The 22879-nt window shown below is 55.7% G+C and overlaps 1 protein-coding gene across 4 annotated transcripts in view; it reads left to right on the top strand.

Annotated features, from left to right (window-relative positions):
- The window catches only part of Dot1l (DOT1 like histone lysine methyltransferase), a 41852-nt gene extending 19213 nt beyond the window's left edge, over window positions 1-22639 (top strand). Inside the window, exons 6-29 of one of the 4 annotated variants that reach the window (XM_038315912.1) lie at window positions 123-217; window positions 708-770; window positions 5091-5146; window positions 5701-5780; window positions 8479-8547; window positions 8946-9052; window positions 9736-9777; window positions 10768-10875; window positions 10978-11209; window positions 11455-11568; window positions 11940-12031; window positions 12119-12220; window positions 12404-12541; window positions 12869-12994; window positions 13127-13611; window positions 13722-13857; window positions 14292-14438; window positions 15057-15186; window positions 15702-16273; window positions 16484-16689; window positions 17459-17523; window positions 17781-18719; window positions 19292-19922; window positions 20703-22639. In XM_038315912.1, the coding sequence (XP_038171840.1) occupies window positions 123-217; window positions 708-770; window positions 5091-5146; window positions 5701-5780; window positions 8479-8547; window positions 8946-9052; window positions 9736-9777; window positions 10768-10875; window positions 10978-11209; window positions 11455-11568; window positions 11940-12031; window positions 12119-12220; window positions 12404-12541; window positions 12869-12994; window positions 13127-13611; window positions 13722-13857; window positions 14292-14438; window positions 15057-15186; window positions 15702-16273; window positions 16484-16689; window positions 17459-17523; window positions 17781-18719; window positions 19292-19887 (4700 nt within the window). In that variant the 3' untranslated portion in view covers window positions 19888-19922; window positions 20703-22639. Of the gene's footprint in view, window positions 1-122; window positions 218-707; window positions 771-5090; window positions 5147-5700; window positions 5781-8478; window positions 8548-8945; window positions 9053-9735; window positions 9778-10767; window positions 10876-10977; window positions 11210-11454; window positions 11569-11939; window positions 12032-12118; window positions 12221-12403; window positions 12542-12868; window positions 12995-13126; window positions 13612-13721; window positions 13858-14291; window positions 14439-15056; window positions 15187-15701; window positions 16274-16483; window positions 16690-17458; window positions 17524-17780; window positions 18720-18894 lie in introns of all 4 variants that reach the window. The other 3 variants (XM_038315923.1, XM_038315906.1, XM_038315917.1) reach the window with 3 other exon arrangements.
- The last annotated feature ends 240 nt before the right edge of the window (window positions 22640-22879 follow it).

Below are 22879 nucleotides of genomic sequence, written 5' to 3'. Positions count from 1 at the left end.
GCTGGGAGGTCTGTGCTTTTGAATGGTCTCTTCTCTGATGCCAAGGGACTTTTTCATGTGGCTGAGGCCACTGGTCTCTTTGAGGGCCACACAGACTCTGACCTGTGTCTCTCTGGCTGAAGGTGTGGGGCAGGTTGTCCTTCAGGTTGCTGCGGCCACCAACTGCAAACATCACTACGGAGTGGAGAAAGCAGACATCCCAGCCAAGTACGCGGAGGTGAGCAGTCACGTGTGCACAGTGCTTCAGGCTCTTGTGTCTGGGTAGAGCTCCTTCAGGCCAAGCGTTTCTTTCTGTTTTGTGACACCCAGCACCTTCGAGCAAGGGTGCCTGTGTCCCTGGTAGGCTCTGCAGAGCTTCGTGATAAGCACATCCTGCTCTCCTGGCAGGACATGGTCACCCCTTCCTGGAGAGAGAATGTTGCTGAGCTCCTATGAGTTGAGAGGGTGCATATTTCCTGTGGACACCCCATCTGTTCTTCCCAGGGTGGGGTTCAGGCTCTTGATCTTGGGACTCTGTTGGAGGATTGGGAACCCTGTAACTATCCCTTAGCCCCTCCTTTGGGTGTCCCCTACCACTGTGTGCTCCACAGCAGGGTCGCTGTAGATAGGCATCAGTGGCTTGTCTGGTGTGATCCTGCAGAGCTTGTGAACCCTCCACCGCCTCAGCCTTCCTGAGTTTATAACATTGTGTGCTTTCTTTTCCTCAGACCATGGACCGAGAGTTCAGGAAGTGGATGAAATGGTATGGAAAAAAGCATGCAGAATACACAGTGAGTGCCATCGCTCCATGCCCGCGGCCTCCATCCCAGCCCAGCCCTCTTTCCCCTCCTCTCTTGACCCCAGTCAGTCTTGACCAGTGACCATATGACCCTCTGTGGCAATGGGCACAGTCTCTGGAGCTAGCTGCAGAGCCCCAACTGAGCCTTGCCCTTCCTGCTTCCCTGGCCCAGGCATCATCCCTAGACATGTGGTAACTGGGCTGTGTAAGCATATGCTCAACTCTAAGGATTTGAGACCTCCAGACTGGGCCTGTGTCTAATGAGCTGCACCTTTGTGTAGCCTGTGGCATTAGGGGTTGGGCCCTTGGGTTCTTGATCTGGTTAGGCCATCATGTGGGCCGGCTGGGAGAGGCAGTCTGTGGTGCCTGTGTCCTATGTGCAGCGGACCGCACAGCAATAACTCTGTCTTGCTCTGTGTGTCACCCTTCCTTCAATAATCCCAGCTCACTTGTGTTTTCTTGGTGGAAATCTCCCATGTGTGAGGGTCTTGGGACTCTGTTAGGAGAGGCCCACATGATACTGTGTCTGGGACTCAGGAGATGGGTCCAGATTCCTGAGACATTGTGTTCTCCTCATCTTCAACTATGATGACTCTTCACACTTTCAGTGGGGTCTGTCGGTTCCACAGCCATGTAGAGTTCTCAGTCGAGGACATAGCTTTCAAGAAGACCCTGCTCATTATTTCTTCTTCCTCTTCTTCCTTCTTTTCCTTCTCCTCCTCTTCTTCCTCTTCTTTCCTCTTCCCCTTCCTTTCTTCCTCTTCTTCCTCTTCTCCCTCTTCCTCCTCCTCCTCTTCCTTTTTCTTCTTCCTCCTCCTCCTCTTCTCCCTCTTCCTCCTCCTCTTCTCCCTCTTCCCTTCTCCCTCTTCCCTTCTCCTTCTCCTTCTCCTTCTCCTTCTTCTTCTGCTTCTGCTTCTGCTGCTGCTGCTGCTGCTGCTGCTGCTGCTGCTTCCTCTTCTTCTCCCGCTTCCTCTTCTCCCCCTTCCTTCCTCCCTCCTCCTCCTCCTTATTCTTCTTTTTCTGCTTCTTCTTCTCCCTCTTCTTCTGCTTGTCATTGACTGCCGCTTGTCATTATTGGATGACCTGGCCTTTGTGGGTGAAGCCAGTGGTGTGACTGGTAGCTGTTTGTCATATTAGCTGTTTCACTGTTGGGCCCTCATGGGCCTCAGTGCTCATGCTGGTGGCCCTTGGCTTATGGCTGGGAGCAGGGCTAAGGCCAAGGGCTGTTCTTGAGGCCTTGGTGACCATCAGAAGCAACCTGGCAGCAGAAATAGAAAGCAACTTTTTTGCCTTTGATTGTGTTCACTCTGGCTTCCCACAGCACCTTGAGTGACCACCAACCTTCTCCAGGAGGCTGCATAGGCACCTTCCCTGGCCATTAGGCACTTGCCTGGCCTGTGTTGTACTGCAGCTTTGATTTTGCAAGCCATGAACCCTGCCTTCTGCTATTCAGGGACACGCAGGAGAAAGTCCAGGGGACCCTAAAAATAGCCCAGAGGACTCTTCTGGCCCAGAAGTGCCATGTGCCAGGGATGCTGCCACCTGCCATGCAGTGGCCTCTTGGATGCTGCCCCCAACCAGGTCTGCTGACATGCTCCCTCCAGTGGCTGAATTGAGTCTGGCAGACCCTGGACCATCTCTGCTGGTGGTGCTTCCTAACATTCCCAGTCTTGGTAACCTCCTGTATTCAGGAGTATGCCTGCTTCCCATTGCCCAGGCAGCTGTGACTGTATAGCTTTGTATGCAGGTCATCTTCTCAGAGGGGTTTCTGGGCTTTGACTCCTGACCCTGGAAGAGAGTAGAGTAGCCTATACTCCTGGAATGCTGGCTAGAGCTTGCCTAGGCATCCCCATCACAGGAGTTGGTTGTGCTGAAGTGTCCCGTGGGCAGCCAGTCCTGCTAAGGCATACCCGTGGGGCATGAGTCTGAGACTGTGTCCACGGATCTTAGTGCCTCTGCTCTTTTGCTCTCCAGACTGAGCTGATGGGTTCTCGCAATGGCTGAGTCTTTGTCTGACCATGGCCTCCTGGGTCTCACTCATGGTGACCTTTTTTGGCCCTCCCCAGACTTCTGTGGGCCCTGTGTCAGTCTTCCCCACTTGCTTCATAGATGCTAACCTGCTGTGTGCTGTTCCTCTCCTTCTCCACATTGGTAAATGCAGCTGTGACACTGTTCCTTAGGGGATATGAACAAATGTTTCCCAGATATGGAACCAACAAAGCCCAGCTTGGAGAACTCTCGAGTTTTCCAGGGGTTACTTACAGAAGTGTTGGTGAGGGGACACTTTCAGAAACAGAAGTGACTCACAGACAGCTGCATCACCGGGACCCACCCCAGCACGGGTGACAGTTCACAACGCTGGGAATCTGGAACGCACTGCATGGCCTGAGGCAGCATGACAGGCTGGAGAGCGTCCTTTCCAGGTGGCTCAGCAGACCTAAGCCTCTCCCAGGCGGCTTGGCTGGTGTGACAGTGTCTCTCAGCAGTCCTTATTGCTCCTGTATGCCTGGGGAGGTAGGGCCCAGCACACCCCCTCATTTTCAGGGACTTCCTGTCTGAAGGGCCTCCTTGCAGGGTGGAGTGTATGGAGATTTCCTACACAGCAGCAGACACCTTGCTTCAGGCCTGTGCTTCCATCCTGGGCCAGATGGTTAGGACTTGAGAGTCCCTGTCCTCACACACGGTGCAGCTAGTTGACTCCCCAAGCTTCATGGCCTGCTTGGCTAGGACAGTACTACGGCCTGCAGGGAGAGGAACGCTGGGTCCACACATGACACAGCTGCAGGGTGAGAGGTCTGTCCTGGACAGGGGGCTTCAAAGGCCACAGCAGGCACCCCTCAGGTTCCTGGAGTGGAGCCAACCTTCGCCTGTCTGTGCAGCCACGTTGCAGGACCCAGCGGTCAGCCACAGCAAAGGCACTCAGCCGAGCTAGGGAGGCCATCAGGGCTTGCAGAGTTCTTCCTAGGAGTCTTAGAACTCGCTGCAGGTTGTTCTCATCCAGAGATGCAGAGACCCAGCACCCAGGGCTTAAAGGGACATGGCTTCTCTGCTTAGCTCAGACTCCGCAGCAGGGGAGATGGAGGTATGGTCTCTGCTGCAGTACTTAACTTAGGGGAGAGTGGGAGCCCAGAGCCCAGGTCTCCTAGGCCCAGGTGCTGAAGGCCCCATCTTGAGGGCTGGCTGGTATACAGAAGAACAGAGTCAGAGGTTGCTGAGGAGTAGATTGGAGGAGAGGCAGGCCCTGGCCTGGGGTAGGCTCAGGGGCTGTTCAGCCTCCAGGGGCACGCAGGGCTCTGGCCACTCCAGCCCAGGTCCGCTCTGCTCACTGGAGAACGGAGGCTGTACAGCTGCTCCTGTGTGGGGACAGCCTTGTCCTAGCCCTGGGCCTGCAGCTTGGCGGGTGCTCTGTCATCCTGTCAGCCACAGCTCATGGGAACTCCAGTGTGGGCCTTTGGCGTTACCCATGGTCGACATCCCTTAGCCTCTGATACGCATAGATCCAGTTCTGCTCAGTAGGTTTGCCTGTTGTGTTGTTCGCACTGCGTGGCATGTAGTGCATCAGATCTCTGCTCCTGTTCATTGCCAAGGAACTTTCCAGCCCAGTGTGGCATCCTTGACAATGGACAGACTATGCTGTATGTCTGTCCATCTTTTCAGGAATGTCCCTGTCTTTTGGTTTTTTTAAACAACTAAACAATCCCACTCCCACCTCCATGACCTCCATGTAGAGTGGACTGTTCTTTTCCTGGGTCGTATGCTTGGCACCGCAGGTGATGGGTGGTCTGCAGAATTGTACACCCAGATTGCTTGGGAGTCTGGTTCCAGGTAGTCAGGGTAAAAGCACTCAGAGGCAGAGGCAGGTGAATCTCTGTGAGTTTGAGGCCAGCCTGGTCTACAGAGTGAGTTCCAGGACAGTCAGGACTACTGTATTGAAAAGACTAGTCACAGGATGGTTGATCCAGTGGCTTCCTGGCCACATAAATATATCTCATGTCTCTCAGGTCTGCAGAAGTTCTGTGTGGTGCTGCTTTTTTCGGGGGGGGGGGCACACTCTGGGTTCAGAGAGGGTTGGCTGGCCAAGCACATGGCACTGTGGCTCCTCACCTGGACCCACACCATCCTCTTGTCTGTCCCGAATGGGTGCTGCTTCCTGCTGGGGTTTAGGCCCTGCCCTCTGCAGAGCTGTCTACTGGCTGTCCACAGTCACCTTCCCACCCCAAGATCCAGCTCATTCCATGTCTCTCACAGCAGCTGCGGGGACTGGGTTTGAACCAGGCAAGCCAATGAGTAAACGTGTTTCTTTCTTTCTTAGCTGGAACGAGGTGACTTCCTCTCAGAGGAGTGGAGGGAACGGATCGCCAACACGAGGTACGGCCGGCTGTGGGCTGTGCTGCTGGCTGTGCTGTGGCCTCTGACTCTTGCCCCCCCCCCCCATGTGGGTGGCCGCTGTGGAGGGTACTGAGGGCTGCTGCTTCAAGAGTGCCAGCCCCTCCTCGGTGCTGGCCTGCCTTTGGTCTCACATGGGGTGCGGGCAGCCCCTGTGCTGGTCCCCTTGAGCAAACTGCCGTCCTCGTCATGGGGTACATCAGGGGATCTAGGTGTTTTGGGGCCTCACCTCTGTGTTTTCTGCCGGGGGGTGGTGCCTGCTCGTCAAGTGCTTCCGTTTGCTCCTGCATCTGTTGCCAGGGAGTGCTTCCTGGAAGCCCACTTCATTTCAGAATAACTGGCGCCTGGTGCTGGACTCAGCCCAGGCGGTTTGTGACTGTCTCCTGCCCCTGCTTTCCTGCTTACTCTGCTCACCTCAGATGGGTGGGCGGGGGAGGGGGGCGCAGCACCTGGCAGGGACCAGCAGCAGGCTGTGTCCAGGCTGGGACTTGATGTGCACAGCCTCAGTTTTACTGAACTGAAACATTGTTTTGCAGTGTTATATTTGTGAATAACTTTGCCTTTGGTCCTGAGGTGGATCACCAGCTGAAGGAGCGATTCGCAAACATGAAGGAAGGTAACGCAGCCCTCCTGTCCACAGGCCTGCTATTCCCACAGTTTGGGGGTGGGGAACATCAAGTTACATCAGTTTGCCTTGAGAGGGCCGCAGTGGCCCTCCCTATTCATGATGGGTAGTGAGTGTATGGAAGCCCCAGGCCCCACCTGCTTCCTGCTACCCATCCCAGCTCCTGGGCTGCACAGCAGAAGTGAGGCCCTGGGTACTGAAGGCCCTGGTGCCAAGCGTACCCCCAGACAGCCAGCAGATGGGTTAAAGGGCTAACCCAGCTCAGAAGCAGTCTCCTGCTGCAAGCACCAACAGCAGGGCTCTTTGCTTGTGAGCTCATGTGTCTGCACATGTGTTTGTGCCTGTCAGTCTTTGGTGATGGAGAGATTTCGTGAATAAGGCATTGCGTAGAACACACACAGCCCCTCGCATAGGACCGGGTGGTCTGTTCTACATATTGCTGTCCCTCTGCAGGGAGCAGGAATACCCAGACTTTGGGGATTTCTTAGCCTGATTTCCCAACCCTGTAGCTGTCACAGAAGTGACGAGTGTTTGCTGTAGGGCCTGTTCTCAGCCTCCCCCATGCTTTTAGAGTTAATTACTTGAGGTGCTGGGGATGAGCCTTGTGTGCTTAGCAGATACTCCCCCACTGAGCTTCACCCCTGCCTCATATTCTTTCCTTCATCTTTTCATTTGTGTTTTAAAATGGTCCCATTCTAGACAGGGTCTGGCCTAGATCCATTCTAGTTTTAAACTCAGTCATATAGCCGAAGCTGGCCTTTAACTTTATCGCAATGTACACCACATTAGCCTGCTTGGGGCCGGATCTTGACTGTGAGTCATCCAGTCCTAGATTAACTTGTCCTCAGAGCTCGTGTGCTCAGTTGTTAGGTGGGCCAGGCTCTGATGACAGCAGCCCCAGCCTCCAGCGGCAGTGCTCTGCCCCTTCCCTGTCCTGCCCTTAGAGACCACCCTGCAGACTGCTGCTGCAGTGTTGTTTAGTGTTTAGTGTGCTCTGCTGTGACAGACATCATGACCAAAGCAGTCCATGGACATCAGGGCAGGAGCTGCAGTAGAGGCCTTGTGTGAAGACTGCCGACTGGCTCAGCTCGGGCTCAGATACTTTTGTACCGCTACTTTTCTTGCACTCCTCAGGAGCAACGTGGTGGTCCTCCCACACCAGTCAGTCAAGACAGTGTCCCATGGACTGCCTGCAGGTCAATCTGCTGGAGGCATTTTTCTCAATTGAGATTCTCTTTTCCTAGAAGGCCCTAGTTTGTGTCAAATTGACAAAAAGTATCCAGCACAAACACCCACTTGTGTGTGTGTTCATGGTAATCAAATTGTGCCTGTGGCCCTCTCTTGGCTAGACTTTCCCCTTCAGCCTCCTTGTGCTCGGTGGTTGCAGGTCATTCCTGTCACTGCCTAGGGCAGCTCATGGGTGCTGGCCAGACTGGCCCATGGCCTTTCAGTCTGAGCCATTGATGTTTGCTGCTTTCCTGCACACTGGAGACATGGAGCTGACCCTGCTGTGGTCTGGCCAGGCCCTTTTGCTGGTGGACAGCACTCAGAAAGCAGGACATGGAGGGGGCTAGAGGCTGGTTTACTAATATAAGCAGCTGCGTACACATTCAGAGATATGTGTGTTTGTGTTGAGAAAGGAGTCTTGTTGTGTAACCGAGGCTGTCCCAGAACAGTGTTGCCTCAGCTTCCCCTGTGCTGGGATGACAGACATATATCACTATGCCAGTGCGGTCTTTTGAATCTCTTTGTTTAGCTATCAATGGGTGTGGGATTCAGGGCTGTTCTAGTAATCAGGAGGCCAAGGCAGGAGTCTTAGAGCTCCTAGGCTGTCCTGGGCTTCATGATGTTCTCATTCTCCCTTCTCCACCCCAATACTTCTCTTCTGTATGGAAAGAATCTGCTCCATTCACAAGAATCAGGCTGGGTTTTGTTTTAGGCAAGGTCTCTATGTAGCTGACTGTTGTGGAACTCTTTATGTAGACCAGGCTAGACTACTCTCAGAGATCTGTCTCATACTAGGATTAAAGGTATGTGCCTCCACACCTAGACTTCCATGTTTTAAGTTTGTTCTTCTTGTGTGGCTGTCATGGGTTTGAATCTTTGTGTGGTTTGGCATGGCTTTTTTGCCTCTTGTGGCGCAGTTCTGATTCCTGTCTCCTGCCCCAGCCTCTGCCTTCACCTCTCCGGCCTCAAGGGCTTCAGCAGCCAGTCAGCTTCTCAGCCCTGTTCTCTGGGTCTTTCTCTGTTGTCTCTTTTTAAAAACTGAAATCTTGCCGCTTAGCTCAGTTTGTCTTCAGACTCATGACAGTCCCCCTCTTTCAGCTGCTGGAATGCCTGTGTGTCTCCTCTCAGTGCCTTTGTTTCTAAGGGAACCGCTGAAGGCAGGCTCAGCTCACCCTCCTGGTAACAAACACATGGCTTATAGCAATCTCTTTCTTTTGCCTTATTGTGGTTCTGGGTTCCACCATGACCCTTTTAGCAGGCACCCAGTTGTCACCACTGTGTAGAGTTACTGTTCTCTATAGCTGCAGGGTCAGGGATGAGCACCAGGGGTCTTGTGAAGAATGCCTAGCATCTCCTGTCTCCAGTCCTGGGCAATTGCTCATGCCTGGGTTTGTGGTCTCCAGCTTGCGTGTGCCTGTGTGGGTTTTTGCACACATGGCAGTGATGGGCTTCTGTGTTGCAGGCGGCAGAATCGTCTCCTCAAAGCCCTTTGCCCCTCTGAACTTCAGGATCAACAGCAGGAACTTGAGTGGTAAGCTCTGGGCTCAGTGGTGCATAGGGTACCTGGCTCCCCTTGCCCAGTCAGAGGGTACTCTGCCCTGCAGGAAGGCCACTCAACGAGCTGCTCCCTGGCCTCTGCCCACAGTATGTTACGCACATCGCCTTGTAGACACGTTGCTTCAGGAGGGGCCTTGGGATGGGGTGGCCAGCCCTCCTGTGGGTCTCCCTGGGCTAGGCGCTTGGCTGGCCCAGTTCCGGGTCTGCATGCTTGCTTTGATGCTGGCTGCTCTTGAAACCTGGTCTCATTCATGTCTGCTCGCCACCTTGTTCCTGACAGGCCCCAGATTATTCCTCCCTTTGGGGATGCTGTTGATACTGGTGTGGGGCGCAGGCCTCCTGCCACAGTCCTGACTTGCTGCTCTTCCACAGACATCGGCACCATTATGCGTGTGGTGGAGCTGTCACCCCTGAAAGGCTCCGTGTCATGGACTGGGAAGCCCGTCTCCTATTACCTGCACACTATTGACCGCACCATAGTGAGTGCCCACAGTGCTGCAGTACAGCACGCTGCCTCTGTGCCCGCTTGTCACCCTACCGAATGGGAGGAGAGTCACAGCCATGCTCCCTGGCAGCTCTAGGTCTCAGCCCTTAGTCCACCTGATGAATAGGGGCCATAGTAGTTTTGGCATCATATTCAGAGACCTGTGGTCTCTGTCATCCCTTCTGTCCTTGTCCCCAGCCTTCCCTGGATGTGTGCTGGCCTCTTCCTCATGGCCCCCACAGGGTATCTTCTCCTTGCCAGAACCTTCTGTGTGTATGGTCCCAGGCTTTGTTCTCCATCTGTCCTGGTGCCCTCTGGGCTCCTTGAGGCAGCATGTTGGCAATTCTGCTTTTTGTTCTGTGCCCTCCCTGAGCCAGCAGCAGCTGTACTCTGCCCTTGCTGCTGTAGGTAAAGGGGCCCTCAAGACTCCTGAACTGCGCTGTGAGTTCCCTCTGTGCGGTGTAGTAGCCAGTGTCCCCCTCGGGAGGTCCTGTCCCTGGTTCCTCAGCAGTCATTTGCGACTTGAGGGTAGCTACTCTGGGTTGTCTATTACTCTTGCTGTGCCACCTGCAGTGTCTGCTGGTGGGCTGGCAGCTTGTGGGACACGCCACTTCTATGCGCCGCCTGTGTCCATGCTCGGGGCTCGCTTCTAACAAAGCTCTTTCCTCTTCTCTTTAGCTTGAAAATTATTTTTCTAGTCTGAAAAATCCAAAACTCAGGGTAAGTTTGCATTTCTCCCAACTGTGAGATTCATGAGGGTCATGGTGGCTGGCTTTGTGTGCGCTGTTGGTATGTGTGACCAAGGTCCCTACGCCCAGCCAAGTGTTATTTCTGCCTCCCAGGCTTTCCAAAGGCCCTCAGCTCTAGTGGGTTTAGCATCCATCTTTCTGTAGGTGATGCCAGTTACCAGCGGGTTCTTTGTTACACCGTGCTGTGCATTCCCGTGCCAGAGCTGTGCACAATAGTTGAGGGTGCCTGTCTCCAGCACCCTGGAAGACTGGGTAGTCTGCTCCATGGCAGTCCCTTCTCTAGCCACATCTGCTGCACATTTGCCTGTCTGTCCAGGGACACACAGAGCTGGGCTACCATGTGACATTCCCAGGGGAGGCATGAACAGATGTCTGTTCGCTCCGTGTGGGTACTAATAGCAGAGCACAGCACTCTGTCTGCTAGTACTTGGTGAAGTGGTGGGCTGTCAGGGTTACAGGAGTAGGCAGGCTGCTGCACACCCCCAAGGAGTTCATCCTGCCCAGCATATTGGAGATGGTGAACAATATGTATACTCAGTGAGGGGCTGAATTTGTCCCCCCACCCCCAATTCCACTGGTGCATGCAAGTTTGCACCTCTTGGAGCTCAGGTACTGGGTTCAAGTCAGCACTGGTGATGTTGCCATAGGCCCTTAGCAAGTGGCTTGACTTTGCCTAGCCGTTTAGGGACTGTATCTGTCCTGCCTAGTGGGGCAGTCTCCATGATGGCTGGCATTTTCTATGTGTTCTCATTGCCATGTGGTTCTGCAGCTGACAGTGTACAGACAGTCTTGGGCTGCAAGCGTGTGATAGGCTCATGCCTTACCCACAGAGTAGCTGTGGGGTTCAGGTTAGGCATTGCACCTCTCCCAGAGTCTATGTATGTGTGGCCATTTCTTTGATGCTGGAGTGGAGATGGAGCCTCTAGCATGTTCAGGACACTTTTCCACTGCTTCCCTCTAGGAGGAGCAGGAAGCAGCTCGGCGCCGGCAGCAGCGAGAGAACAAGAGTAATGCAACCACCCCCACCAAGGTCCCAGAGAGCAAGGCAGCTTCCACGGAGGCCCCCGTGGTGAGATGCCCTTCCCTGCACATGCCTGGTAGACAGAGTGCCCAGTGGTGCCGTCCTGCGGGTACTCCTGCTGGCCCTTCATTGCCTGTCTATTTCCTCTAGGACTCTGGTCCTGAGGAAGAAAAGTCAGGTGTGGCCACTGTCAAAAAGCCATCTCCCTCCAAAGCCCGGAAGAAGAAACTGAACAAGAAAGGGAGGAAAATGGCTGGCCGGAAGCGTGGACGGCCCAAGAAAATGAGTGCTGCAAACGCTGAGCGCAAGTCCAAGAAGAGCCAAAGTGCACTGGACCTCCTGCGCTCCTCTCCCCCAGCCCCGCCGTCAGCCTCACCCCAGGGTGAGCCTCTTTCTCTCCTGCATGGCAGAGTCCCCATCCAAGTGACTGTGGGCTCCTGCACACTAGAGTCGCCGTTTGGACTCTGCTGTGTGCCAAGCCTGTGACTACACAGCACAGGGTGCTTGGTGGGGATCTGGATGCCACAGCAGTGTCAGGACTCAGATTTGCCAAGCTGAGGTATTGTGTTGCCTGTGGTAGTATAGGACCGATGGTTGGTGACTGATGGGGAGTCCTTTCTCCTGCAGATGCGTACAGGGCACCTCATAGCCCGTTCTACCAGCTACCTCCGAGCACACAGCTCCACTCCCCCAATCCGTTGCTGGTGGCACCCACTCCGCCTGCATTACAGAAACTTCTAGGTGGGTCATGGTTCTGATCTTGAAGCAGTTCTGTGGGGCTGTGGAAGTGATAGGGCCCTAGTCAAGCCTGCTGGGTGGTGTGGAAGAGGCTTTGTTGCCTATCTGTGAATGACTGAGACTGACTCACCTCAGGGACATGGGAGCCTGGTGGAGGTTCACTCCATGGGGAATGCTGGCAAGTCTCTTACTTGAAGGAGGGATCTGCTCTCAGGTTTTGGGCTTGAGAAGAGGTGAAGTCACAGGCAGGGATGACCCCACAGCAGGCCAGGCCAGGTCAGGTAGCTTCCTGTCTGTTGGCCACCACTCCTGCTCCTATCAGGGAAGGGCGTTGGCATCAGCCCTGGTTCATACACTGTGCTATGTACCTCCAGAGTCCTTCAAGATCCAGTACCTGCAGTTCCTGGCTTACACGAAGACCCCACAGTACAAGGCCAACCTGCAGCAGCTTCTGGACCAGGAGAAGGTGTGCGGGCTCTGCCTTAATTGTCGGTAGTCGGGTCAGTAGTCGGGTCGGGGCGCTGAGGTCACCTGCTCCTGTCCCCTCTGGCAGGAGAAGAACACACAGTTGCTGGACACTGCACAGCAGCTCTTCGGACATTGCCAAGCCCAAAAGGAGGAGATCCACAGACTGTTCCAGCAGAAACTGGATGAGGTGACTGGGGTGACCAAAGTTCAGCTTCCCTTATCTTTATGGAAGGACTGATATAGAGTGGCTGGCCACCTCGGAAGCAGAGGGAGGCCCTGGCTGTACCCAGGTTAGAGCTGCATGGTTATTATCATTCCCTTTCTTCCCTGTGCACTGGGACTCACCCTGGTTTGTTCTCTGCATCCCTAGTTGGGCGTGAAGGCGCTGACCTACAATGACCTGATTCAGGCCCAGAAGGAAATCTCTGCCCACAACCAGCAGCTGCGGGAGCAGTCAGAGCAGCTGGAGAAGGACAACAGTGAGCTGCGGAGCCAGAGCCTTCAACTGGTGTGTGTGTGTGTGTGTGTGTGTGTGTGTGTGTGTGTGTGTGTGTGTGGAGTGGTGCAACTGGTTTGTAGACGGGCAGGATCTCCCACTCAGGAGCCCCGACGTGTGTTGACTTAGTGCCTTAGCGCAGGACTTAGATCTGCTCCTCCACATTCTTCTTTCTGGGTTCTGCAAGGATCACCCCATACCTACTCACACCAGGGACCCTTTGTGCTGTGTCATGCCTTTCTCACCTTGCTTTGTGGGTGGGTATTGACACCATGTGCCACAACTATAGGAAGTATTCAGTGCACTGCCCTCAGCTGCTGACATCTTGTCTGCCCACAGCTCAGAGCCCGGTGTGAGGAGCTGAGGCTGGACTGGTCCACACTGTCTCTGGAGAATCTGCGGAAAGAGAAACAGGCCCTGCGGAGCCAGATCTCAGAGAAGCAGCGACACTGTCTGGAACTGCAGGTGGGGTGTTGGGGTGATGCACCAGACCCCATCTTCCCACCCTCAGAAGGGCATCTGTGATGATGGACAGCTGGGGCGTGTGTGGCCTCACAGTGCAGTCCAGGCTGCTCTGACACACCTCTCATCGTGTAGATCAGCATTGTGGAGCTGGAGAAGAGCCAGCGACAGCAGGAGCTCCTGCAGTTGAAGTCCTGTGTGCCACCAGATGACGCTCTGTCCCTGCATCTGCGTGGCAAGGGTGCCCTGGGCCGTGAGCTGGAGGCCGATGCTGGGCGATTGCGTCTTGAGCTGGACTGTGCCAAGATCTCCCTGCCGCACCTGAGTAGCATGAGCCCCGAGCTCTCCATGAATGGCCACGCCGCTGGCTACGAGCTCTGCAGCACAGCTAGTCGGCCCTCGTCCAAGCAGAACACCCCCCAGTACCTGGCCTCCCCCTTGGATCAGGAGGTCGTACCCTGCACCCCCAGCCACAGTGGCAGGCCTCGGCTAGAAAAGTTGTCTGGCCTAACTTTGCCAGACTACACCCGGTTGTCACCTGCCAAGATTGTGTTGAGGCGGCACCTGAGCCAGGACCACACTGGAGGTAGCAAACCAGCTGCCAGTGAGCTACACCCTCGGTAAGCACAGATGTGTCTAGGGGCTGTGCTACCATCTGCTGCTCTGGGACTGCTGGGCGTGAGCTGCTTGCTGTGAACTCAGCAAGGGTGACTGGCCTCTCTCATTGCAGGGCAGAGCATGCCAAGGAGAGCACCCTTCCCTACCAGAGCCCTAGCTTGTCCAACAACATGAAACTCAGCCCCCAGGATCCACTGCCTGCCTCCCCCGCAACTTCGCCGCTCACCTCAGAGAAGGGCAGTGAAAAGGTAAGGGCTGAATTGAAGTCACCTGAGTGGGCCAGGCAACTGCAGCATTCACTCCACAGAGCATTCTCAGCTGTAAAATATATGAAGCTTAGTTTGGGGACCTGGAAAGGAGATGGGGATTAGCATCCACAGGCATCATGGAGTGGTTGCAGAGGCAGGTGTGTCAGCCTTCCATGGGTGGTTCTGTGTCCTTGGGATTCAGGTGCTTACATGCAGGAGTGGGGTTTAGCCAGTTGCTTGGGGGATCTAGAGTGGGACCAAGGGAGTTGGGGCCTCCATTGTATGTAGAGAGATGGAGAGGAATTTGGGAGGCCAGGCAGTCCAGGGTGACAGGTCTCAGAAACAGAGAGAGTGGGTAGCATCCCTAACCAGCCCATATCCTGAGGATGGCTTCTGTAGTGAGTCTGCAGCTGAGCATGGCCATCTGTTGACAGGGTGTGAAGGAGCGTGCCTACAGCAGCCATGGGGAGACTATCACCAGCCTACCTGTCAGCATTCCACTCAGCACAGTGCAGCCCAACAAGCTGCCCGTCAGCATCCCACTGGCCAGTGTGGTGCTGCCCAGCCGTGCCGAGAGGGCGGTGAGTGTGCTGGGCCATATGGTGGTTGTGATGGTTGTGGTTGCGCTGGCTGTGGTGGGGCTCCAGGCTTAACCTCAGTCTTTATGTCTCTGTTGGCTGCTGTTGAGTTTGAACTTGTGGTCATCTGGGAACTGCCGAGAAGAGGGGCATCCACAGCTAATTCTGTTGCCATGTAGTTGGGCTCTGGATGTGTTTTGTAAGAAACAAAACAGAGAAGAAACAACAAAGTCCACTCGAGAGGGTTTTAGCCACTCAAACAGCAGTGGCTGACATGGCCCTGTGGGTTGCTGTCCCTGATGCCTGGATCCCGAGAGTGCTTATGTTCACAGAGGGTAGGCTGGGCAAACTGCAGCCTTGCCTTCCTTCTGCATTATTTTGAGGGCAGGGTCTTGTGTGACTTGGGCTGGCCTTGAACTCGCCATGTAGTTGTGGCTGGCCTTGACATCTGACCACCTTACTCCATGCCTGTCGCACCCCTCATTAACTGAACGTGACTTGACCTTTCTGCTTGGACTCTCAGGCCTAGCCCAGCTCTATCCCCTCTTGGGTCCTCCCTGTCCGCAGCCCTCCTGCCCCACTGTCTCCTGTTGCCCTGACTAGGCAGGTTTTCTCTTGCAGAGGAGCACTCCCAGCCCTGGGCCACAGCCCCGAGACTCTTCATCCACACTTGAAAAGCAGATCGGTGCTTCCGCCCATGGTGCAGGGGGCAGTGCAGCGGGGAGCAGGAGCCTCACCCTGGCACCCACAGGTGACCACCTCTTCCTGCTAGGTGCCATGTTCTCTGGGGAGATGATCCCATTGGGACAACCACCCAGCATGTAGCTCTTAGGTTTTGAGTCTAGGATTCTGCGTGATTAGAAGCCAGGGGACAAGTTTCTAGCTCTCTCCTGTTGATTTGTTTTGGGCTAGGGTAGAGCCAGGCAACTCTTTTTTTTTTTTTTTTTTTTTTTTTAAGGGATGCTTAAGGTCTGGAACAGTTCTAAAAAGCTGTCTTGTACTGAGATCATCTGGTTCCTAGAGGTTCAGGTGGCTCCCCAGCAGGGACAGCACCCAGTGTGGCCAGTGTGCCCTGGTGTTTGCAGATAACTGAAGTCAGGAACCAGTCTTCCTCTGGGCCTAGCTTGCCCACACTTACCCATGCTATGGCCCTGGTCTACTCTAGGAAGCGGCTACTGACCTTAGCTTGTTCCTCTCAGGGTGAGGTGTTGTTAGAGTGGGCTTGGCCTCCTCGCCTCCCTTGATTAACTGGTGTCTTCATGACAGGTTTCTACGCTGGTTCAGTGGCCATCAGTGGAGCCCTGGCCAACAGCCCAGCGCCTCTGGCCTCTGGAATGGAAACTGCTGTTTTTGATGAGTCCTCTGGCAGCCTCTTTGCCACCATGGGATCTCGCAGCACACCACCACAGCACCCCCCTCTGCTACCGCAGCCCCGCAACTCTGGCCCTGCCTCTCCTGCCCACCAACTCTCGGCCAGTCCCCGCCTGAGTGTCACTGCCCAAGGTCCGCTGCCGGACACCAGCAAGGGGGAGCTGCCTTCTGACCCTGCCGTCTCAGACCCGGAGAATGAAGCTAAGAGGAGGATTGTGTTCAGCATTGCAGCCAGTTCCAGCTCTAAGCAATCGCCTTCTACCAGGCACAGCCCCCTGACCTCTGGCACCCGTGGGGACTCTGTACAGAGCCATGGGCAGGACAGTCGTAAACGCAGCAGAAGGAAGCGTGCATCAGCTGGAACCCTCAGCCTCAGCACGGGTGTGTCCCCCAAGCGCCGGGCTCTGCCAACTGTCGCTGGCCTCTTCACACAGTCCTCGGGGTCTCCCCTCAACCTCAACTCCATGGTAAGTGTAGGGCCTGTCCCTACGGTGGGGAAGCACCACTTGTGTGGGCCTTTGGGCAGCACAGGGCAGGAACAGGGGGTGTGCAGCCCCGCTGGTCTCGCCCCACCTGTACCCTCACAAGGAGCTGGTGACTCCAGAGGTCTCAAGGGTTAGATGCCACCGAAACCCTGGCCTGGGCCTGTGGCTCATCTGCTCTTCCTGATCCCGCAGGTCAGCAACATCAATCAGCCCCTGGAGATCACAGCCATCTCATCCCCTGAGAGTTCCCTGAAGAGTTCCCCGACCCCCTACCAGGACCACGATCAGCCCCCAGTGCTCAGGAAGGAGCGGCCCCTGGGCCCGACGAATGGGGCCCATTACTCACCACTGACCTCAGACGAGGAGCCAGGCTCTGAGGATGAGCCCAGCAGTACCCGGTGAGTCCTGGGGGACAGCTCTTCAGGGTGACGGTTGGACTAGGTGTTGGCTATCGTGTGGCCAAGTGGCCTCCGTTAGCTATCATTCAGTCCTGACTTCCCTAGTGCAAGGCTGTTTTCTCAATGGGTGTTACCTTGCTTTTCTTGTTGAGCAGTGTGGAGTGCTGCTTGTGGGGTCTGTATGTATCTGTGGGGACTTTCTGGGTGTTCAGCCTGAGTAAAGCCATCACATGCCCCTCTCTGCCACCTACATTATGGCTGCACTGCCTACTGTTGAGCATTACTGAGGTCCCATGCTTACCTTTGAGTGTCACAGCAGAGTTACTACTGCGAGTGTAAATTCTGGTCATGCCTTGCCTCTGACTGATGTGCTCTAAGATCGCTGCCCACTGTCATTCCTAAGGGTCTGACAAATACACTGACCCATTGTAGGCCATAGTGGATGTGTGAGCCGGGCCTCTGCTGCATTTAGCTCTAGGTTGGCTAAGGCTCAGAATAGGGAAGCTCCTACAGGTCGCCCTGCTTTATATGCATAGTTGTCACCATGTGCACAGGCATACTGGCGTCCCCACCAGGACAGCTCATGCACAGACACTGGGCCCTAGTACTGCTGGTGACCCAGACTTACTCTGGGTCTACTCAGGGGCCCTTCCACACGGGACCCGAGGGCAGCCTTTGGACCTTTCATTTTGAGCTGTGCATGTAAAGAGTCCTCGGATACTCTCTGAGCAGTTAGATTCATACATCAGTGACTGTTTTCTTTGCACAGAATTGAAAGAAAAATTGCAACAATCTCCTTAGAAAGCAAATCTCCTCCGAAGACGCTGGAAAATGGTAATGTGCTCCCTTCCTGGAGCCTGGAGGTGTGGGGGTACCCCGTGCTCAGGACAGGCCAGCCTGGGACTGCATGTGGTGCATGAACAGTTGGGAGGGGCAGACAAGAGAAGTCTCATAGTGCATGAGCCCCTCACCTCTTCATCACCTCTGCCTAGTAGAATGAGTGTCAGCCACATGGTAGGCACAGCCCACATCCCACTGCAGGAAGCACCAGGCCCCAGGCTCAGCTCATGGCCACTGACTTCTCCCATCAGGTGGTGGCTTGGTGGGAAGGAAGCCTGCACCCTTGAGTGAGCCTGTGAACAGCAGCAAATGGAAGTCCACTTTCTCACCCATCTCCGACCTCAGCTTGGCCAAGGCCGTGGACAGTCCGTTGCAGGCTGGCTCTGCACTGAGCCACAGCCCCCTGTTCTCTTTCCGGCCGGTTCTGGAGGAGCCTGCAGCTGAAGCCAAGGTCCCCACCCACCCAAGGAAAAGCTTTGCCGGCTCTCTGACTGCAGCCGAGGGCCCGAGCCCTGGCGCCAATCCTCCCAATGGCCTGGCCTTCAGTGGGGGCCTCGCTGCAGACCTTGGTTTACACAGCTTCAACGACGGTGCTTCCCTCTCCCACAAGGGCCCTGAGGTGGCCAGCCTGAGCTTCCCATCACAGCGGAGCAAGGATAGTACCACAGAGACTAATCCCTTCCTCAGCAGGCGGCAGCCGGAGGGCCTGGGTGGCCTGAAGGGCGAGGGCAATGCAGGAAAGGAGTCAGTCGAGGCCCTGCCCCTGTGTGGGTCTGCAGACAAAGTTGCACTGCCTCATGGCAGCAGGGCAGGCAAGGGCCGTGACCGTGAGCTGGACTTCAAGGGTGGCCACAACCTCTTCATCTCCGCTGCAGCTGTGCCTCCAGGTGGCCTCCTCGGTGGCCCTGGTCTAGTAACTGTGGCTTCCTCTGCAGGCAGTACGACACCTGCTGCCCAGGCTGCCCGGCCCTTTCTGAGCACCTTTACCCCTGGGCCCCAGTTCACTCTGGGCCCCATGTCCCTGCAGGCCAACCTGGGCTCTGTGGCCGGCTCCTCTGTGCTGCAGTCCTTGTTCAGCACCGTGCCCGCCGCTGCAGGTTTGGTGCACGTGTCATCCGCTGCGCCCCGACTGACCAACTCGCACACCATGGGCAGCTTCTCCTCCGGGGTGACCGGTGGAACCGTTGGAGGTAGGCAAGGAAGGGAGGACGTCTAGTCCCAAGTTCCTCACCAGCTGCTTGGGAGGTTCCTCCCAAGCCCATTAGATGGTTCAATGGGAGTGTGTCCCTGTATCCTCGCTGGCCGTCATCATGGTGTGACTGAAGGAGACTGTTTAGCCTTATAACGCATGCCTCTTGTTTTCAGAAGACCACGGTGCACTTAACTAGGCATTTCTTTCTCCTGGGGCATCCCCTGTTTGAGGTGACCACCCACATGCCTCATGGCCGGTCTGTGGAAGCGGGCCTGGTGCAAGAATGAGTCCAGAGGGCCTGCTCAGACACAGGGCGGAGTGGAGCCTGGGCCACAGGCCAGGCGTGGTGCAGTCCTGACTGGGCAGGGGCGGGCAGGTGGGCCCGAGGGGCGGGGCCTCAGCCTGGCAGGTAAGTGTCCCTGCACTGAGCCCACTGCTTGCTGCTTATGCCTGCGCTTGGACCAGAGTCACGCTGTCTTCTGCTTCTCCTTGCTGGCGACTGTGCTCCTCTTGCTCCACCCGCCTGGACCGTGCTGCCTGTTGAAGCTGCTTTTTCTCTCCTGTTTACAGGTGTCTTTACCCATGCGGTGCCTTCTGCCTCTGCTCACCCGTTTGGAGCTGGTGTCAGTAGCGGGGCTGTGTGTAGCAGTGCCACGCTGGGCCTGAGCCCGCTGCAGGCGGCGGCCAGCACCTCGGCTTCTTCCTTTCAGGCCGCGGCTTCGGTCGAGACTCGGCCGCCCCCTCCACCTCCCCTACTTCCTCCTCAGCACCTGGGCCGGCCCCCTGCGGGGCCACCTGTCCTCCATGCACCCCCTCCTCCTAACGTCACCTTGCCTCCTCCACCTGCGCTGCTGGCTTCTAACTCAGAGCCAGTGCTTCTGCAGAGCCTGGCCTCCCTCCCGGCTAACAAAGCTTTCTTACCCCCCTCCTCTGCCGCTTCTCTGCAGCCTGCTAACGCCTCTCTGTCTGTCAAGCTCGCCTCCCTTCCACACAAGGTCTCCCGCCCCTCCTTCACGGTGCACCACCAGCCCCTGCCCCGGCTGGCCCTGGCGCAGGCTGCGCCCGCCGCCCCACAGGCCAACTCCTCGGGGCCATCTGCTGTGTGGGTTTCCCTTGGCATGCCGCCTCCTTATGCTGCGCACCTTTCGGGGGTTAAGCCTCGATAAAGACCTTGCTTAGCTAGCAGTTCATGTTCTGTAAGGTAAGGCTAGAGCCAAACCACCCCTCCTCTTGCCCAGAAGACGGCTGGCAGGGCTCGCCAGATGCCTGGGGTCCTGAGTCGTGGAGATGGGGGGCTAAGGGAGGCAGGGCCAACACTGTGCAGCACTACCTGGTCCTCAGCCAGCCGCTGAGAAGACAGCTGAGGTGATGAGATTGGAATGTGGCTCACCAAAGCCAAGGTAGCCCCAACCTACTGTGAGACTCCTGGCCCATAGCAGTCCTTGATTTTGGGGTCACATTTTTAGCTCTAAACTAAGGCATCTGTCACCAGCCTGCCTGTGCAAGGGAAATAAGGGGTGGTCAGTGGGTGAGGTTGCAGTTACTTTGTCCATGGGCAGAAAGCTGCCTGGGGTGGTAGCATGGGCATCCTTGAGCAGAGGTGGAGTTTAAGGTTCAGGGAGCAGGTCCCTGTCCACCTCTCCCTGAACAGCAGCTGTCAAACCCTGCCCTACTATCATCATGGCGGTAGACATGCCCTGTGAGTGAAGAGCCAGGTGGCAGCCTTCTGGCCTTCTCCATAGGGTATGGCCATGTGGTAGCCGTAGTCTGAGTACAGGACAGCCTGACAACCACATCTGGAGGTCCCAGGGCTAGAGCTCTCCAGCTAACCCACCCTGTGTGCTCAGCCGGGCAGAGCTGGAGGGTGCTGGGCCCAACGGTACCTACCAGGAACACCCCTCCTCTGCCCTGTGTCCTGTGGAGCAGCTCAGCCATAGAGGACATGTTGAATGTGCCTAACCCATGCTCCTCCTCCCTGCAGGTAATTAGGACTTCTACCTCAGCCACGACCTATGCAAGGACGGTGTGGACCAAGCCTGCTGCCTGCCAGGCCGGCGGAGCCGGACGTGGAGCCACTGTGAATTGGCGGTACCGCAGGAGGTGCTGGACTGGTCCAGTTTGTACTGTCGATAGTTTTAGAAAAGTATTTATCGTTTTTTTTTTTTTTTTAAAGTATAAGCAATTTTTGATTTATTTTATTCCATCAAAGTCGTCCAAGGCAACCTCTTGAGACGCCTAAGTGTCTGTGAGAGAGAATCATATACTGACTTGGCCTGCCGGGCTGGCCACCAGGAGGACTCTAGACTCCGTCCCGGTGCTATCTCACCATCAAGCCCATGCCCACCCATCAACTTCACCCCGGGTGCTGCCCCCCAGATGTGGACCATGGCCAAACAGTTCTCAGACGCACCCTTACTGCTTGTCCTGATACCAAAGGCACGCCAGGCATGCACGATGGGGGCTGACTTCTAGTTCCCCTCCTTGGAACTCGCCCGCTGTCACTGTGAACACCCTGCTGTTAACCCTGTGGCTTGGCGTGCCTTTGCTGTGGGTGCAGATTGGGCTGGGGCAAGACTGGGTGCCCGGCTGGGCTGAGTGGTGCTGACAGGTGTGGGCCACACTGCAATGCTCAGTGGCTCCTGTGACAAGTGCATTTACTTTGTATTTCTTTGCTTTTCTGGCTCGGGGCATGCTGGCCAGGTGACATGGGGCTGGCCCGCTGTGGGTCCCCTGGCATCTGTGTATAAGAGAGTCACATGATGAGTGACAGTATTTTATAGAGATGTGATGGAGATTTATAAATTTCATAGACTTGACTGCATTTATTTTTAGATTGTATAATGCACAGTGAACTTTAACGGAAAGAAAAGTGAGGAGGAAAAATACATTTATTTATTCAAATGCACAGAAAAAAAAATGGCGCTGGTCAGGGGCCCTGCAGGAGTGTGGCCCAGATGTGCTGGGCCACCCAGGGCCTCTGGTCACTGTGGGCACCACCTACCTATGTCCAAGAGTTGCTTCCTGGTCCAGGGGACAGGTGCACTGGGTGTGGCTGCAAAGGGGCCAGGGCTGATTTAGCTTGCTGAGGCAGTCCTGACTGCCCTCAATGCTGCTCACTTCAGGTTAGGGGTAGGTAGGCTAAGCAGGGAGGCCATGTTGACCCCCTGAGCCTTTACCTGCTTCCCTTGGCAGTTGTGAAGATGGTGCTGGTGTCCCTTCCCACCCCCACCCCCGTGATGGTGCTCATGCTCGCCAGACCTGTTCTTGCACACCACAGCTAGCTAAGGTGCTGCAGGGCAGGGTGGCCATAAAGTTAGCAAGTCCCAGGCCTGGAACAAGACACTGAGTGAACACTGTATACACCACCTGCCACCTTGGCAGCTGCTGCTCCAGTGGTTGCTGCCCCACCTTACTTGAGTGTTAGGGGACAGACACTGCATGTTCGTGGCCCGCATGGCCCAGTGGGCCACAGGTGCTGCAGGCGGGCACAGTTGCAAGTCCTCTCCTGAGCCCACAAGAAAGGGGAACCCACAGTAAACTGAACATGGTGCACGGTGGCCCTGGGTTCTTTGGCTGATGGTCCTAGCATGGGGCTAGGCTGCCTCAGTGGTCCCTGGTATTCCAGCCCAAGGGTGCTGCAGGGCTTGAGCTCAGGAACTGATAGGAAGCCCTATAGACTGGGACCTACTCCCACGCTAGCCCACACAGGGACTCTGCCAGACACACCTCGGTTCCCACCCTCAACCTACACAGCTTTTTTTGGCAGCCTGGCCTGTTTGTAACTTGACGCAGCTTCGCTCTGTCTTGTAATGACCTCTGTACTTAACGGGTGCACTGTTCTCTCCCTTGGTTCCCAAGGCATCTCACACACATTGTTGCCGCCTCTAGACACAGTAATAAAAAACTGTTTTCACTTGAGCCAGTTCTCAGTGTGGTCTGTCTTTGTGTGGTTACTGTCACCTAACTTGGAGGAAAACGCAGCCAGTGCTTCGAGGTACCCCTATAGAGTTCAAGTTGCTCACAGCCAGATGGTATGGGTCCCTTCCGCAGAACTCACTAATATGTGCCCCCACAAAACCCAGGCAGGATTCCACATCTCCCCAGTGAGGGTAACCAGCCCGGTACCAGGCACACTGGGAACAACCCGTCCCCCAAGCT

The sequence above is a fragment of the Arvicola amphibius genome, chromosome 1, assembly GCF_903992535.2.
Source record: "Arvicola amphibius chromosome 1, mArvAmp1.2, whole genome shotgun sequence".
Lineage (NCBI taxonomy): Eukaryota > Metazoa > Chordata > Mammalia > Rodentia > Cricetidae > Arvicola > Arvicola amphibius.
The sequence above is the reverse complement of the archived record's forward strand: the minus strand, read 5'-3'. Positions and strand labels throughout refer to the sequence as shown.